Consider the following 16,499-nt stretch of genomic DNA (forward strand, 5'->3'; position numbering starts at 1 on the left):
AATATTGCATGAGTTCCTTGTTTTTCAATGCAGCATAGTATTCCATTGTGTGAATACACCACAGCTTCTCTATCCATTCGTTTGTTGATGGGCACCTGGGTTGTTTCCAACTCCTTGCTATTGTGAACAAAGCTGCGATAAACATGGGTGTACATATATATGCTTGGATGTCAGTTACCAGGGCTCTTTTAATAGACTACATAATTGTGTTATCGTGATTTCTTTTTCTTGAAGTGGTCTGAAGCTAACCCTGCAGTAACTCCACTTTATGCCTGTATGTCTCTGAAGACCCTGTTTTCAAATCATACCATGTTCTGAGGATCTGCGCGGGCCTGATTTTAGGGGAATACTATTCAATCCATCTTAAGAACATTGATACTTAAGTTTTTATAAAGAAGTATAAGCATACACCACATAGCAGAGCAGATCATTCTGGGTTATTTATTTACCCTAGAGAAATAGGAACTTGTGTTTATGCAAAAACTTGTCTGTATGTTTCTAGCAACTCTATTCATAATCAATTCAAAGTAGGAAAGAATTGGTCAACAAACTATAGCACATCCATACATTAGAATACTACTTAGCAATAAAAGCATATTTTACCATACTAAACAATCTTGATGAATCTTAAAAACATTACATTGAATGAGTGAAGCTACTTTCAAGAGGTGGCATTCTTTGGATTCCATTTGTATATTGCTCTAAAAAACAGTAGCTGCCAGGCATGGGGGGTGGAGGAAGAATGTGACGACAAAGAATAGCGTGAAGCGATTTTGGAAGTGTTGGGACTCTTCTCTATCTTGATAATTGCTGTGTACTATTTAGTGGGAACTGACCCACAGCTGACCCTCCAGCAGGCTTTCAGAGGCAGTAAATCACACAGGAGGAGATTGTCCATCCTTCTCACATAGAGCTGCTGGCAGATTTGAACTGTGTGCCTTTGGGATTGCAGTGCACCTTCTTAGCACCAGGCCACCAGAGCTCCATTGATAATAGCAGTGATAAAAAGAATCCATGCACATGCTAAAGTTCATAGCAATGTAATTTGTCCACAAAAAAATCAGGTTTGGTGTGGGGTTTTTTTAATTATTTCAGAAGCAGAGAGCCTTGGGGGGAAAAACCAAACCAGGATTAACATAGTTTACTAACAGTTGAATTCTTGTTTGTATTTTATTAATGACAAAGTGATGCTAGATTATGCATCCAGTTGACTTTGAAAATCTTATCAGTCTCATACCAGAGATTGGAGATGCCGGTAACCTTTCTAAGGTGCTCTCACGGCATCGTCCAGAGGCAGTGTGCTGATGACCCAAAGGCCACACTTCTCTAGTAGTTCGGATCCACACAGTGGCTCTTCAGGAGAAAGATGGACAGTTTCCTTCTGGCTGAGTTTCAGCCTCAGAACCCAATGGAGAGTCAATTATGAGTCAGTTTTAACTCAATGGCAATGAAAAATACAAAGAATGACCTTCGTTGTTGTTGTTAGGTGCTGTTGAGTCAACTCTGACTTGTATCTCAAAACCTTCCCAAATCCTATAGTGTACTTAAATCCATTGCTGAAGTCACTGTGTTAGTCCATCTCTTTGCAGGTCATCCCCTCCTTCACTGACCCTCTACTTTTCCAAGCATGATGTCCTTTCCAAGGACTGACCTCTCCTCATAACACACCCAAAATATATGAAGTCTTAACATCCTTGCCTCTAAGAACACTGTATGGTTTACATTTCCTCTATCCAGTCTGGTGGCTTAATGGTAAGGAGTTGCACTGCCACTCCAAAGGCTAGTAGTTCAAGCTACTCTAAGGGAGAAAGATGGGCAGTCTCCTCCCATGCAATTTATTCCCTCTGAACACTGCAGAGAGAACTGCTTCTAAGTGCCTTCCTCTCAGTGCCTGTGTAGAGCCTTTAATGCTTTGCCACGAATCAGGCCCCACATTCTGGAAAGTAATTAGACAGTCAGAGAACGGGGAGGGGAAAACCGAACAGTGCGCCCAGCAGGCTCCAGCAAGGTCTGAAGAGGCCTTCTGTAAAAGGTGTCCACCGCCTCCCCACGTGGCACTGCAGAGATGTCATCACCACCTCACTGAGGACAGACTTCTTTCCAACACTCAGGATCTTTAACCTGTTTGCTTTACGACTTCCCGTTGGCTTTGGACAAGCAGCTTTCCCTTCTGCACCAGAAGCCTAATGATATTGTCTACCAGCGAGCCTCCTCCAGGGAGCTGCTGAAGTGTACCCAGGGTGTGAGACAAACTGGTCCAGCCCCAATGGGTGACTCGCCTTTACTCAGCGTTAATACCTCCAAAATCCAGTGGCAAGCAAAGCATTTGATGAAGATTAAGTAAAAGCTGTTCCTCCCACTTCATTACAGATGAAGCTCCCGTTCAGCTCCGGAGTTGGCTGTGGTTATCCCCTCCGCACCGGCAGACCATCCACAAGGTCCCCCAAGTGGAAACCTCAGTGTGTTAAGCTGTACCCCCAGCCCTGGCACCTGTGGACTACATGGTGGGACCGAGGTCTTCTTTCCTCCCGACACCAAACCACAGGTCTTTCTTATTACCAACCTCCAGCTGGTCAAATAATAGCGCTGCTTTCGGGTGACCATGGACCTGTGCTAACATTGTTGAGGTTCCAGTTGTGTCCTATGACATCTACGTTATTGTCTGGCTCCATTGTTATGGCCACTGTGAATTTTGAGTTCCTGCCAGCCAGTACTGGAACTCATCTGCCAACACTCTGTAAAACAATAGTCTAACACCATCCCTGGGGTTTGTGTTTACTAAGTTTCAAAAGTAGATCACCAGGCCTTTGTTTTCAGTGTTAAGTCTGAAGGCTCTGCTGAAATGTATTCACCACAACCCTAGTTGGATTTTAAACTTGGCTGTAGCTCCCAGCATCACAGTACGGCAGTACCGGGCAAGCAGACTGACAGAGGGATGGTGGAGAGTGAGAGAGTGTGTGAGTGTGTGCGTGGTGGTATTGTAAACCAGCAAGGTGAAACTGACTTGTAGCTGAGCCTCTGGGGGGTTTGCATGGGAGGAGATTGCCCATCTTTCTTTCACAGAACACCTGGTGGGTTTGAACTGCATGTCTTTGGGTTGGCAGCACAACTCCTTATCACCAAGTCAACAAGTCTCCCTATTGTGTGTGTGTATATACATACATACATTCTTGTATATATGTGTGAATATTCATTCAATCTTACATTCAGTCTTGTTTTCTACAAAATCAGAGGCTTCTCTGAGAATAAGCTTTGTCCTCCATCATTTAAGAGGCACTGTGGTCTATAGCGTGTTGCACTGCCAGCCAAGAGGCCCCACCTCCCCGCTATCCAGTTGATTCGGCTCCTAGTGACCCTACATCAGGTTTCTGAGGCTACAAAACTTTCCAGGAAGAGACCGCCCATTTTTCTACCGTGGAGCAGCTGGTGGATTCAAACTATTGATCTTTCAGTTAACAGCCCAACACTGCACACACTATGCCATCAAGGCTCCTTGAGAGACACCAAACCAAAAACCCCTCAGCCGTGGAGTTGATTCGAACTCACGGAGAATCCTCTGCGGTGTTCCCAAGGCTGTAAGTCTCCACCCTCCATCCTCAGAGCCACTGCTGGATCCACTTGCAGTCTGGTGCTCTACACACTGCACCACTGGGTTCCTGCTAAGAGGCACAGAGGGTGTTTCATAAACACTTGTGGAGTTGCTGATTGCTGTGTGCCCAGCTGCTCGCTCTCTTCGCTATTCTTCAATAATTCCACCTGCAGAATAAATCAATTGCCCAAGTCGCTCTTCTGGAAAATGCAAAGCAAGAAGAGAGGCAGATCTTTCTACAAGACCACTAAATAAAGGCCATCCTTTCCATCTCTGTCTCACTGGCAATACGGAAGACACGTTGCCTGCACGTTGCTTTGGATCATGGACTGTATACATGTGGGCGACACGGTCATCACTGACTTGCGTAGCTGTGAAAATGTTCTTGGTGAGGATGTCAGTGGAACTCGGATAACAGACAGGTGATTTACCTCATCTCTACCCTGGACATTTTCCCCTCTGACCATCAGTGCTTTGCAGGCTTTCTGTAACTGGATGCGCTGCTTTTAGACAGTACTTTCTAAGCCACAAGCAAGTTGTAGGCGTCTGAAGCATCAACCTATCAACTTTAACCAGTATTCCCTTCCTTACAACAAACCAATGGCCATTTTGCAAATCCAGAGCAGGAATGATGAAAGCATCGTTGGAATGATAATTCTGTTTCCAGTTGTTCCCTCGTGCTGAACCTGTTGTTAGAATGTCTTGGTCAATTGCGTCCCTCTAAGCCTTCCCAAGTGTGAAAAAATCAAGCTAGTCCACAGAAGAATAGCAACTTAGCTAAGACTCTTTATCCTTTTAATCGTATCTGAAGCATAGAACAAGATGACCAGAGGATTTTTCTCAAATTCTCTACTAATCCACTATCTCCACCTTGCCTGTTCCGTAGCGCGAGCAGATGGCAGGAAGAGAAAAACCTCCCAGCAACCAAGCATCTAGTTTCCACCACCGAAATTATGGTGCTAGAACAAAGAGACCACAGAGTCCTGAGTCCCAGGATTTTGCCTTTCCAAAGAGCCATTCCATCCCCTCGGGGGCTCTCCCTCCAGAGGCTGTAACCAGAAAGATCACAAAATCTAGAAGCAAAAGCAAGAGAGATTACAAAATCTAGAAGTAGATATTTGCTCAAAAAGGAAGTTGTATACATGGCCATAGTCATTTTCTGTGTTTATCACCAAAGTGACCACCCCTCCGTATTCAGCTAGTCCTCACTTTTGGATTCAACCAGTAGCCAGTGGAACGTATTAGGGTGACAGAAGCACTTAAAGGGGCCAAGCAGTCCATCAGGGGCTAAGAGGGAGCTTGAAGTGTTATTTACATATCATTTGCATTGTATTTGATGTTACAAGTAGTCTAAGTGTGATTTAAAGTCTACAGAAACATGTGCTTAGGCTATATTGTTCGTAGATACATTTTATTTTATGTGTGTGTGTGTGTGTGTGTGTGTGTGTGTGTACCGTGAAATCAGATCTGACTGGTGGTACAAGAGGAAATTGCCCCTCCTTCTCCAGCAGGACATCTGGTGGATTCGAACCACATACCTCTGGGATTGCAGTACAGCTTCTTGCTACTAGGCCACCCCTGCCACTGATGGTTTTAAAAGGTAAATGTATTCTCTCATGGTTCTGGAGGTAAAGAAGTTCAAAATCAAGGTGTCAGAGTGAGCCAGGCTGTGTTCCCCCAAAGGCACTAGGAAAAATCCTTCCATGCTTCTTGCTAGATCTTGCTGGTGCCCTGGAGTCCTTAGCTTGTAGGAGCGTCTGTTTCTCTTGTGAGTAGAATCTGTGCTCAATGCTCCCTTTTTGTTTTTCTTATAAAGACAACAGTCATTTGTCTGGTAGATTCCTCTTGAGATACTTTTAACTAATTACATCTGCAAAAACCCTATTTCTAACTAAGTTATAACTGAAGTTCTACATGAATACAGATTTTTGAACAATAGTGTTTGATATAGTATGTAGAAAGTTGCTAGCCCAAAGGTGGAAAGTTTGAATCCATTAACAGCTCCCCAGAAGAAAGATGACCAGTCCCCCTCCGTGCAGTGTACAACCTTAGAAACCCACTGGAAAGTCAGCTATGAGCCATTGCCAACCCAGTGGCACCGAGAGACTTAGCACGTAACAGAGAGTCTACGTACGTATCTCCTTTTTTATCAATGGCTACTTAATTCAGCGGAGCTCTGGTGATCTCGCGGGTAGAGAACTGTGCTGCCAACTCAGAAACATTCTACTTTAATCCACCAGCTGCTCTGCAGGAGAAAGATGGGCAGTCTCCTTCCATCTGATTTATAACCATTAAAAACCTGCTGAAGGGACACCTGTGAGTCAGTTCCAACTCCACAGCAATGACTTTGACTTTTGACTTAATTCAAATGCAAAGGAACCATGGGGATGCAGAAGTTAAAGCGTTCATCTGCTGACTAAAGATCAATGACTCAAACTTCCAGCTGCTTCATGGGAGCAGAACGAGACAGGCTGCTTCCACAGAGTTTACAGCCTGGAAGCCCAGTGGGGCAGTTCTCTCCCGCCTCACAGGCTCAATGAGAGTCAAAGTCAGTTTGATGGCAGTGGGCTTGGGGTTTTGTGTAGTTGGTTGGGTTGGGTTGGGTTCATCTTCATCAAGTGGGTTTGTCAGCATTTCTTTAGCCACTCCCCATAACATTGGTGTTAGGTGCCATTGGGTCAAGAACTACTCAAGTGACCCTATGAACAGTAGATCTGAGTCCCATCCTATCCTGCGCCATCCTCATCATCCCTGACACACTAGAACCCCTTGCGGAAGTTACCATGTCAGTCCGTCTTGTCTTTAGAAGACCCTCTTCTACCTTTTCAAGCATGATGTCTCTCTCTGAAAAACAGCCTCTCATAGCCCAAAGTATGTGAGAGGAAATTTCACCATCCTTGCACCCAAGGAACATTCTGGCTGCACTTTTTCTGAAACCCATCTGTTTTTTCTTTCGGCAGTCTGTGGGATATCCAGTACTCCTCTCCAACACAACAACTCAAAGGCGTCAGTTCTTTTTCTGTCATTCTTATTCATTGTTTAATTGACTTGTTTATTTCTTTTTTTTATTAAGGAAAAGTTTACCAATAATTGATTCTTAATTGTTCATTCATGGACATGTTGTTTATAATATTATAGCTATAATTGCATTTGATCATTCAAATGCATTCTATTAGATTATAATAGATTAATATAATTAATCCCAATGTCCAATAAATGTTTTGTATATTTTTTTCTTCACCCAACTTACCAATTTATGAATTCTCATCCCCCCTCTTCCTCCCTTCCTTTCTTTGGTAACCATCCACAGTTAGTTCTGTATGTAAAAATTACCTTAGCTTTTTATAATGATGGCTTTATTCCATAAAATAGTCTTTTTGTAACTGAACATAGTGAGACATTTAGGCAAGTGGAGTTTTCTTTTCTTTGTGTTTTTTTAAATTTTTTTTATTTTATTATTTTTTTGTGTGTGCACGTACCGTCAAATCAGATCTGACTGGTACAGGAGGAGATTGTCCCTCCTTCCCCGGCAGAGCATCTGGTGGATTCGAACCGTGCGCCTCTGGGATTGTAGTTACAGCTCCTTACCACTAGGCCACCAGAGCTCCCCTTCTTTCTGTTTTTTTGTTACTCTTCATTGTTGTCTTTGTTGTTGCCATTACAAGTGTTGCAATGAAAGTTTTTGCCCATAAAGCAGTTCCTCATTTAAGATTCTTCCTTAAATTCTCAACATGTCAGCTTACTAGGTCAAAGTATATGAAGTGTTTGGTTTTTTTTTAAATACTGGACTTCTGCATGGTGGTTTTATAAAATGGAGAAATTACTTCCTTTTACATTTTGGAATTCGCATGATGGTGTTTATTTGAAAGGTTTGCCTTCTCCTTGTAACTCAGCTCATGTTAAAAGGAGTTTGTCCTGTTGAACATCCATTACCATGGTTGTAATGCAAAGGTCAGAAAAGTTGGCACTGAAATTCAGTGCAGATGACCCATGGATGAAGTAGAAGATACTATCCGCCCATGTCTCTCGTAATTGCCAAAGACGGCAAAATTATTAGCAGAGATGTATGCCACAGTTAACTTCTAAATCCAAGCCACAGCTCAAGACAAAGCTTTGGCTGGATGGATCAACAGGATAACAAGATACATCTGGTCTCAGCAGTTGAAACTGTCTCAGCAAATCTCTCTCTCCACCTACGAGAGCCAGTGGTTGGATCCGAGCTTTGGCAGCTGCTGCTGTTGCTGCTCCCGCTGGGGACGCCCAGATGAATAGTTTCTTGCTGACTGTTTCCTCTGGGGCCTGGCTGAGCCTCTGACTGTAACAGTGTTGGCTTAGTTCTGGATCGTGCCCTGAGCTGTGCGTGGAGATTAGACCGTTTCACCCTGGCTATGGCCTCTGATTACACTATGTCACAACCACTGCCACTTCCCATCCCCAGTGGAGATGGAACTACACTGCAGGCCTTCCCTCCACCCACCCAAGGAGGCTGGCTGTGGGGCAGAGAAGGAAGCAAGATGCATGAGACCAACAGGACCCAGAGGTTAATATCAGAGTTTCCAACTGGAAGGAATGTCAGTGGTCATCTAGGTCACTTGATCATAACTTCATGACCACACATTTCTTTGATAATCAGATGAAAACAATCCAATACTTTCTCCAGGAAAAATGCATCTTCTCCAGATTTTTCCTGCTATTCCAGAAAGTTTCACAGATTCCTTCAAACTCAGTCTGTCTAGACTGTGCTTTTCAATTTATCACAGATGAGGATATGGAGACTCAAAGCCGAGGCTTACCCAGAGCAGCCTGGAGAGATGCCTGAATACAAATGCAGCCCTCCTGACTCCTGATATAAGGCCCAACAGCCAATACTGAGAGGTTTCACTCTGTGTTGGGGGTTAAACCGTGCCCCCTGCAAAAGGCATGCAAAATCCTAACTGCTCGTGTGTGTAAGTATGACCTGATTTGTAAGTGGTCTTTGCCAATGAATCCACGTAAAATGAAGTGATACTGGGTTGAGATGAGCCCTAATTACAATGACTGGTGTCTTTATGAAGAGGAGGTGATTTGAAGACACAGAGCCACACAGACACGGGAAGAAGGCCATAGAAAGCCAGATAGAGATTAGAGGGATATATGAGATTAGAGTCTGTACGCCAAGGAGCACCAAAACGCCTCCAGAAGGAAAGAACAAGGAAAGACTCTTCCCTACAGCCTTCAGAAGGAGCATAACCTGGCCAACATCTTGGTTTTGAACATCTAGCCTCTGTAACTGTGAGAGAATGAATTTCCATTGTTCTAATCCACCACATTGGTTGTCATTTTAAAGTCTAGTAGCTTTAGGAAAGTAGTACTGTTCTGTTGTTGTGGTGGTGGTGGTTGTGGACCATCGAGTCAGAACCAACCCATAGCTGACCCTCCAGCAGGTTTTCAGAGACAGGAAATCACATGGGTGGAGACTGTCCATCCTTCTCCTGTGGAGCACCTGGTGGATTCGAACTGCACGCCTTTGGGATTGCAGTGCGGTTTCTTACCATTTCATGGCTGCCGTACGTTAAAAAGAAGCATTGCCCATCCTGCATCATCTCTGAGCTCTTTGGAAAGCTGGAGCCCATTGTCCGTTAGGAAGCCTGTGTAAGCACTATATTGGGAGTTACGTGAACTTGGGATGTTTACAAGCAAGGAAGCAGAACTTGAGCTTCTGAAAGGAAACTCACATCAATTAGTAAGCAATATTCTTGCCATGCATTCCCTTTGGAAAGGAGAAGCTAACGTCTTTTAAACCAACGGGCATCTCCTAAGATCTCTAATCATTAAGAAATTCATTATTTATTTGAAATTAAGGCTCTTTGGGATCTCAAGCATGAGAAGGCTTATCTTCAAAGTGGTTTTGTGAGAGACTGGAGCTTGGAGAGCGCAAGTAAGGAAAGCTTTCTGTAGTTGGTGATTTATGGACTTTGACCTGAGAGTTAAGTGTCCTTTTAACAAAGAGCACCGCTTTGGACTGAAGATCACGCAAGTGGATTCTTCCAGAGCTGTTCTTTAACGATAAAACCAAAGAGCTCCAAACTGTTCACAGATCTCAGTACAACTACCCAGGGCTTCCATCTGGTAAATACCAGGATGAGAATTAGGTTCCAATTTCAACTTTCTCAAAAGAAACCAATACGTATGACAACAGTCTGGAACAAGGGGTGCATTGTGGGGTGACCTGGGGGAGGGAAGAAGTGAGGGGGTAAGACATTGTGCAACAATGGAAAACAATTACAACATTTTCAGTATTTAAAAAAGAAACACGCAGAAGGAACAGAAGCACTTTGAGCTGGAATTTATCTTCTTGGTTGCGCGCTAAGAGAAAGCCCTTTTTCACAGGAGCTTGGTGGTAAATCCTACTGTTTCTGTCGCCTGGTTATGTAACCTCCTACAGTTTCTTTAAGACTTAGACCCTTGGTTTTCTCATCTGAAAATACTATGAATAGTAAATATGATTCTCCTATGAATGTTGTGCCGATTAAATAGGACAGAATATATTATACAGTATGTGATAGTGTCTGGCATTTAGATAATACTCATTCTATTATTTATTTGAAGATATTTGTTGAAGAAATATTTTGTCCACTATTCATTTATTCTGTGTCAAATATATGTTCTTTCCCTAGTTGTTCCCACCATTCTCTCCTTGTGGGATGGTCATGTTCCCACTTTTCTCTTTAACCCTTCTCCCTCCACCTCTTCTTTCAAAGCTCACACCCTTCATCATCCTCCATCACGGCACCCCCAATCTCCAGAGCCAATCTTCACTCGCTGCAAACTTAAAAGTTATTGTTATTTGCCATTATGTGCCATTGAGTAGGAGCTGACCCTCGGGCAGGTTTTCAGAGTCAGTCAAGCACATGGGAAGAGACTGCCCATCTTTCTCTCAGGGAGCTCCTAACAGATTCTAACTGCCTACCTTTGACTTAGAGGTGCAGCTCCTCACCACTAAACCACCAGAGCTCCCTAAACTGAAAAGAGACCCGTGCAAGTGATCTGTGACCCGGTATTTCATTTGACCACTTACTTCTCCACACAAACTCAAACGTGTCTCTCCTATCAAGTCTGTTCTTCCCTTTCTTTTGGAGACCATCTTTTCATCTGCCTTCTGGTTTTGGTTGCAGCTTCCAAGTCTGTTTCTCCCACTAGATGGGAAACTTCTGGAGGTTTTGTTATTACCATTTAAATGGAAGTTCACAGAAAGCTTGGGTTTTCATTCATTCATTGTTGCACATGTTCTTTTCTTTCTCCCTCCCCCAGTCCTCTTTGTAATGCATCTCTTGTGCCAGATTGTTAATTGTCATACATATAATACCTGATTATACATTCCTTTCAGACAGTTCTAGTACAGTGTTCATTATCTATCCACTCTTCTCCTGTTCTCCCCACTCTTTGTTAGTTCTATTTTATAACAGTAGTATTATGCATTATTTGTCCTTTTGTGACTGAGATATTTCACTCAGCATAATGTCTTCCAGACTTAACCATCTTGTGTAGTGTTTTACAAGTTTGTTATTTTTCAGTGTCACCTAATATTCCATTGTGTGAGCGTACCACAGTTTTTCTAACCTTTTTTTTATGTCAATGGTAAACTTCTTAAAGAAAGGAACTGGGCCCTCCTTCTGTAGCTCTCAAAGCTCTGGTCAGCCCTTTACACATGGTGGAAATATCACTTATGGCCCAAGCAGGAGACAACAGTCATGTGACCATCTCAAGTTAATAGTTGATAATGTGTTAAAATGTCAATGTGATCATCTCAGGTTAATAGCCAGAGGGTTAGCAATAGGTTGGTTCCAACTCTGCAGTACACCACAACAGTCTCAAGGTGGAGGTTTAATATAAAGAGTTATTGAATCATAAGAGTGGAATAGCTGTAAAGATGTCAAGAAAATACTAACGGACACCCTGATGCTGGAGGACTAACGTGAAAGGGGTCCATCCCCATGTGTGGGGTTCAGATTTCCTTGTGAAAGTGTGGTTGTAACCCACTGGAGAGTAGGGAGGAAACTTCTCCAGATTCCTGAGCCCAGAGGCCAGTCCAGTCCCCAAACAGCAGAAGTCAAGCCTGGGGGCTGGAGGGCAGGTGTGCAGAGGGCACTGGGGCACCAGTGGTAAAGCAGGCACGCATGGTGCCCACGTCAGGAGGGCCATGATGATGTGGTTATTGGGTTTAGACCAGCGCTGCCAGACCCCCAAGGCACTGTGACATATTGCTGGGACAAAGTGCTGTTGGACAAGAGCAAGGAAAAGCAAAGCACAGCACCCCAGAACCAGGAGGAGACACCCCCTTCTTCCTGCTGAGTTCCTCCAGCGCCCTCTACTGACGAGGCTTGGCATCGTGCTTACTGTGAAAGAGAAATGGCCCCTTTATCTCAGAGCAGAAGCAAGTCAGAGAATTCAGAGCTGAGAGGCAAGAATTTGCTAATTGGTATAATGGATGATCAAGAATATTTGAACGAACTACATTAGGAAAAGCCCACACAGTTTGGTCATTAACTCCCTTTAAAAACAAAGCCGGGAAAAAAAATTTTTAAAAAAAGCCGGCCTGATTCATTGCCATCTAGTCAATTCCAACTGATAGCAGCTTTTTTTTTACATTTACAGAGTAAATATATCCCATAGGATTTCCAAGGCTGTAACTGTTACAGACAGACGCCACCTACCACATTTTCTCGCACAGAGCAGCTGATTGATAGCTTCAAACTTCCAGCCTTTTGGTTGGCACCCCAGTGCTTCACTCCTGGTGCCACTAGGCCTGTTATCATCCCTGCCTATTTGCCCTTTCAACAATCTACTTCCCTCCCCTCGAATCCTATCATTTTTACCCTCCGCAAACGCTCCTGACTCCTCTGGTAATTTATGCTGTCGACTCTCATTTTCTTCAGGGATAGACTCAGTTTTGCTTTGTTTCCTTAATATGACCTGCTTCTTCCCTCTGTGTGTTGGTACACCATTAAAAGTTGTTGTCGTACCATCAGAACCGGCTCATGGCTGACGCTCCAGTATGTTTTCAGAGCCACCCAATCACGTGGGAGGAGATTCCCATGTGTCTTCCACAGAGCACCTGGTGGATTTGAATAGTGCACCTTTGGGTCAGCAGCACAGTTCCCTACAACTCAGCCACCAGAGCTTGCTACTCTTAAAAGAGACTTCTGCGAGCCATCCAAGCCCCACTATTTCATTTCACAGTTTCCTTCTCCACTCAAGCTTGCAGGAGAAGGACGGGCAATCCCCACCCATGAGGTTTGCTGCCTCTGAAGGTCAGCTGTGAGTCCGTCCTGACTCAAAGGCACACAAACTCAGACAACAACAAACTCAGACTTGACTGTGTTTCCCCCTCCTCCCCTCTGCTTCACTTCTAAGCCAGCCACCTGTCCCTCCCAAGCCCTCTCGGAGTGTGCCCACGCATTTACTCTTAAGTGGCAGTGGAAAGAATTGGAGCTGACCCAAGAATCCATCTGTCTCTTTCTTCCTTTATGGAAAATGCAGTGGCCACAGCAGGGCTGCCTGGGCATCCATCTCCTCAGACAAAGCTGGTGAGGCCAGTCTCTAAACATGTGAGGAAAACAGCGAACTTGGAGGATAATTATCAGCACACATATCATTCAGGAAAGTGCTGATAGTTTCTACTTGAGACCCAGACAAGGCAGGAAGGGCTCTGTCAATGCGCTCCTGAGGGAGAGTGCAGGATACTACGCACCAGATCCGAGTTGGGGCCCTGTTCTTAGGCTTCAGCCTCCCTAGTCATTCTATACAGAAAGTCAGATTTAATTAGTGTTAACTGATGGTCCCCCTGCAGGAGCTTGGGGCACAGTGAGTCATGGAAACAGTTAAAACTTCCCCAAGGACAAAATGGTTTTTTAAGACTTCATCTGCTGCAGAAGGACAGGGGAGACTGTCTCTGGCGGCTGGGGGAGGAGAAGGGGAAATGGCAATGGGTAAAACTGGAGTAACTTCAGCTTTCCACCAGAATTTATAGCTTACACGGTTTTTGCAAGCGATGAACATTCCGGGCCAGCAGAATCTCGAATAGCCTGACAAGACCCGTAGCAGCATCCTTCCAAACTGTGCCTTGTGATTCCTCTGTGTGTCAAGGGATCAGGCTCTTAAAGGGTCAAGCATAACACCCTTGTTTCTCTCTGGGAGCTGAGATGGGGGTAACTGTTACTTTCTTTTCGTTTACCTGTATTTCCTGCCTTGAGTGTGTGCTATTTGTGAAATCAAGCTCTGTGAAGTTTGTTTCAAGTCCAAAACCGGAAGAATGTGTCTCTTCCTGCTTTTTAGTCTCATCTCTTTCCAGCCCCTCCCCAGCCTCTCCGCTCCCCTTGGTGGGATAAACTGCCAAAACCCATCAGACTTCATTCGGAGAAGAGATTTTTGGAAGCAGTTTTATGTCCTCACTCTCGACTTTCTAAAAACAGCCCCCATTCTCTTCTGCTCCTCGCCAGCCTGCCTCTGAAGTGACAAAACCTCAGTGATGAAGAGAAGCCTTTTCTAATTCTAGCACATTCTGAGGCAGGCAGGAAGCCCTGGCCAGGGCCACGGAGCCATGGGAGGTGCTGTGTGGGGCGCTCTTCTGCCTCGTATACCTCTGTGCCGACCCCAAGGGCACTTGAGAGGGTTCCACCTGGCGTCACTAACCTTTTATGTGTTGCTCTGCTCTTTCAGATTTTCGACAACGAAGCCAAAGACATAGAGAGAGAAGTTTGCTTTATTGATATTGCCTGCGATGAAATTCCAGAACGTTACTACAAGGAATCTGAGGTAAGCGGGAGACGGGGTGGTATTTCGTGTTCCTTCTGCCTGGAACACCAGCTTTGACCACTTTTCATTCTGCAGGTCTCAATGTAGCTGTCATTTCTTCCAGAACATCTTTCCTGACCCTAGACTCATAAATTCTGTCTCCCTCTCACAGAGTCTCCTTTGTACATTTCCTTCCAGCACTTTTAACTCCCTCTTTATTGAAGTGATTATTTCTTGACTGTTTACCTCTCTTGCAAGATTAGAAGTTTCTTGACTGGAGGAAGGGACCCTCAGGGGGCCTTTTGCTCACTGATAGGTCCCCACCCTAGATCTTAGGTGACATGTAACCAAAACAGCAAAGCCACTGATGTCAAGTGGATTCCAACTCGTGGTAACTCTCCTTTGCGTTATGGAGGCTGTAGAATGCAGGGAAGAAGCTGTCCACCCTTCTCCACCTGGTGGGCTCACACCATGGTGGTTCAACACATAAGGCACTGTGCCACCAGGGCTCCCATATGACAGGGATAAGTTGAAAATATCAATTGGATGAATGACTGACTATTCACCTCTCATTTTGCTGCTTCCTTTATGCCCCAGGGAAAGAGTAACAACGCTACCCAGGCCTGGTTCGGTAAAGCTGGGAGAGAAGGCCCCTCATGTCAATTACTTCCCCTTTCTCTGTGGGAATTTCTCATTTGGGCACAGGAGTAGGGTTGACTGTACTCTCCACAGAAGCAGGTCATCAGGCCTGAGTCTTCTGTGATGCTGCTGGATGGATTCGGACCAGCGACCATTCCGTTCCCAGCCAGTTACAGACCGTGTGTGCTGCTCAGAGACCTTCCTCAGATGGAAATGTAAAGACGCTTTCTGGTGGCGGTGACTCTTGGGAGTCACAGAGAAGTGAGTCACGCACTGCCTTTGGGTTTCTTCATTGTTGTTTGGTACCACTGAGTTGCCTACAACCCTTAGCAAGCCTGTGAAAACAGAGCTGAAGCCTGCCCTGTCCTGTACTCGCTTTATCGTCTCTGATATGCTCGAGCCCATTGGGAATCACTGTGTCGGTCCATTTCATTGAGGGTCTTCCTCTCTTCCTCTGACCCTCCATCTCTTCCAGCATGATGTCTGTTTCCAAAGACTGAGCCCTCCGGGCACCATGCTCCAAGGATGGAAGGCCAGGATACCCCTCTCTTGCCTCTAAGCAGCACCTTCTCGAGACACACCTGTGCGTTCTTTCGGCGGTCCGTGGAATAGTCGGTCCTCTTCTAACACCACAACTCACAGGCTCTTCTTCTGTCATCCTTTCCCATTGTTTCTTCATTGTTGTTGTTTGGGGAGCTGTTAAGTGAGTTGACAATGACTCATAATGACTTGACCCCATGGCCACAGTCTCTCTGCAAATCCATCCCATCCAGGGTCGTCTTCTTCTGCGCTGACCCTCTACCCTTCCAAGCATGATGGCCTTCTCTAAGGACTGGTCCCTCCTGGCAACATGCCCAAAGCATATGAGACAGAGCTTCTGAATCCTTGCCCCCAAGGAGAAGGCTTCCCCTTCTCCAGGACAGACCTGTTTGTTCCTTTGGCAATCCATGGTATGTTTCCATAGTCTTCTTCAACACCACAACTCAAAGGCATCAGTTCTTCTTTCATCCTTATTCATTGTCCAGCTCTCAGATGCACAGCAAGCCATGGGAAGACCATGCCTGGATCAGGCTCCCCTTCATCTCTAAACTAATATCCTTACTCTTTAGCTCTCTGGAGAGGTCCCTGACAGCAGATTTTCCCAGGGCATTTATGTCCCATGACTTTCCTCCAAACTAGGAAAATCTTCCTGAGGGCCAGGCAGCACCGAGCCTTGGCACTCCGAAAGGAAGAGCTGGAATGAGTTGAGAATTCTCCAGTGGCATTACCTTCCCAGAAGGTCTCCCATTCATAGGCCCAAAATGTTCAAAGGACACAGAGCTCCTTAGAGTGAGACAGGGGTGTCCACAGGCCTCAGGTCTAGTCTGTCCGTCAGCAGGTTCACAGTGTACAGAGACAGGGGTGTCCACAGGCCTCGGGTGTAGTCTGTCCGTCAGCAGGTTCATGGTGTACAGAGACAGGGGCGTCCACAGGCCTCGGGTGTAGTCTGTCCGTCAGC

The 16,499-nt window shown here is 45.1% G+C and overlaps 1 protein-coding gene across 1 annotated transcript in view; it reads left to right on the forward strand.

The window, feature by feature from the left end:
- PITPNC1 (phosphatidylinositol transfer protein, cytoplasmic 1) overlaps window positions 1-16,499 on the forward strand; it is a 163,459-nt gene that overhangs the window by 98,212 nt on the left and 48,748 nt on the right. Inside the window, exon 5 of the mRNA XM_006886271.1 lies at window positions 14,288-14,383. Coding sequence (XP_006886333.1) covers window positions 14,288-14,383 — 96 coding nt within the window. The remainder of the gene's footprint in view (window positions 1-14,287; window positions 14,384-16,499) is intronic.

This window comes from Elephantulus edwardii, unplaced genomic scaffold, assembly GCF_000299155.1.
Source record: "Elephantulus edwardii isolate Elephantulus edwardi_28Jun2011 unplaced genomic scaffold, EleEdw1.0 scaffold00048, whole genome shotgun sequence".
NCBI classification, from domain to species: Eukaryota; Metazoa; Chordata; class Mammalia; order Macroscelidea; family Macroscelididae; genus Elephantulus; species Elephantulus edwardii.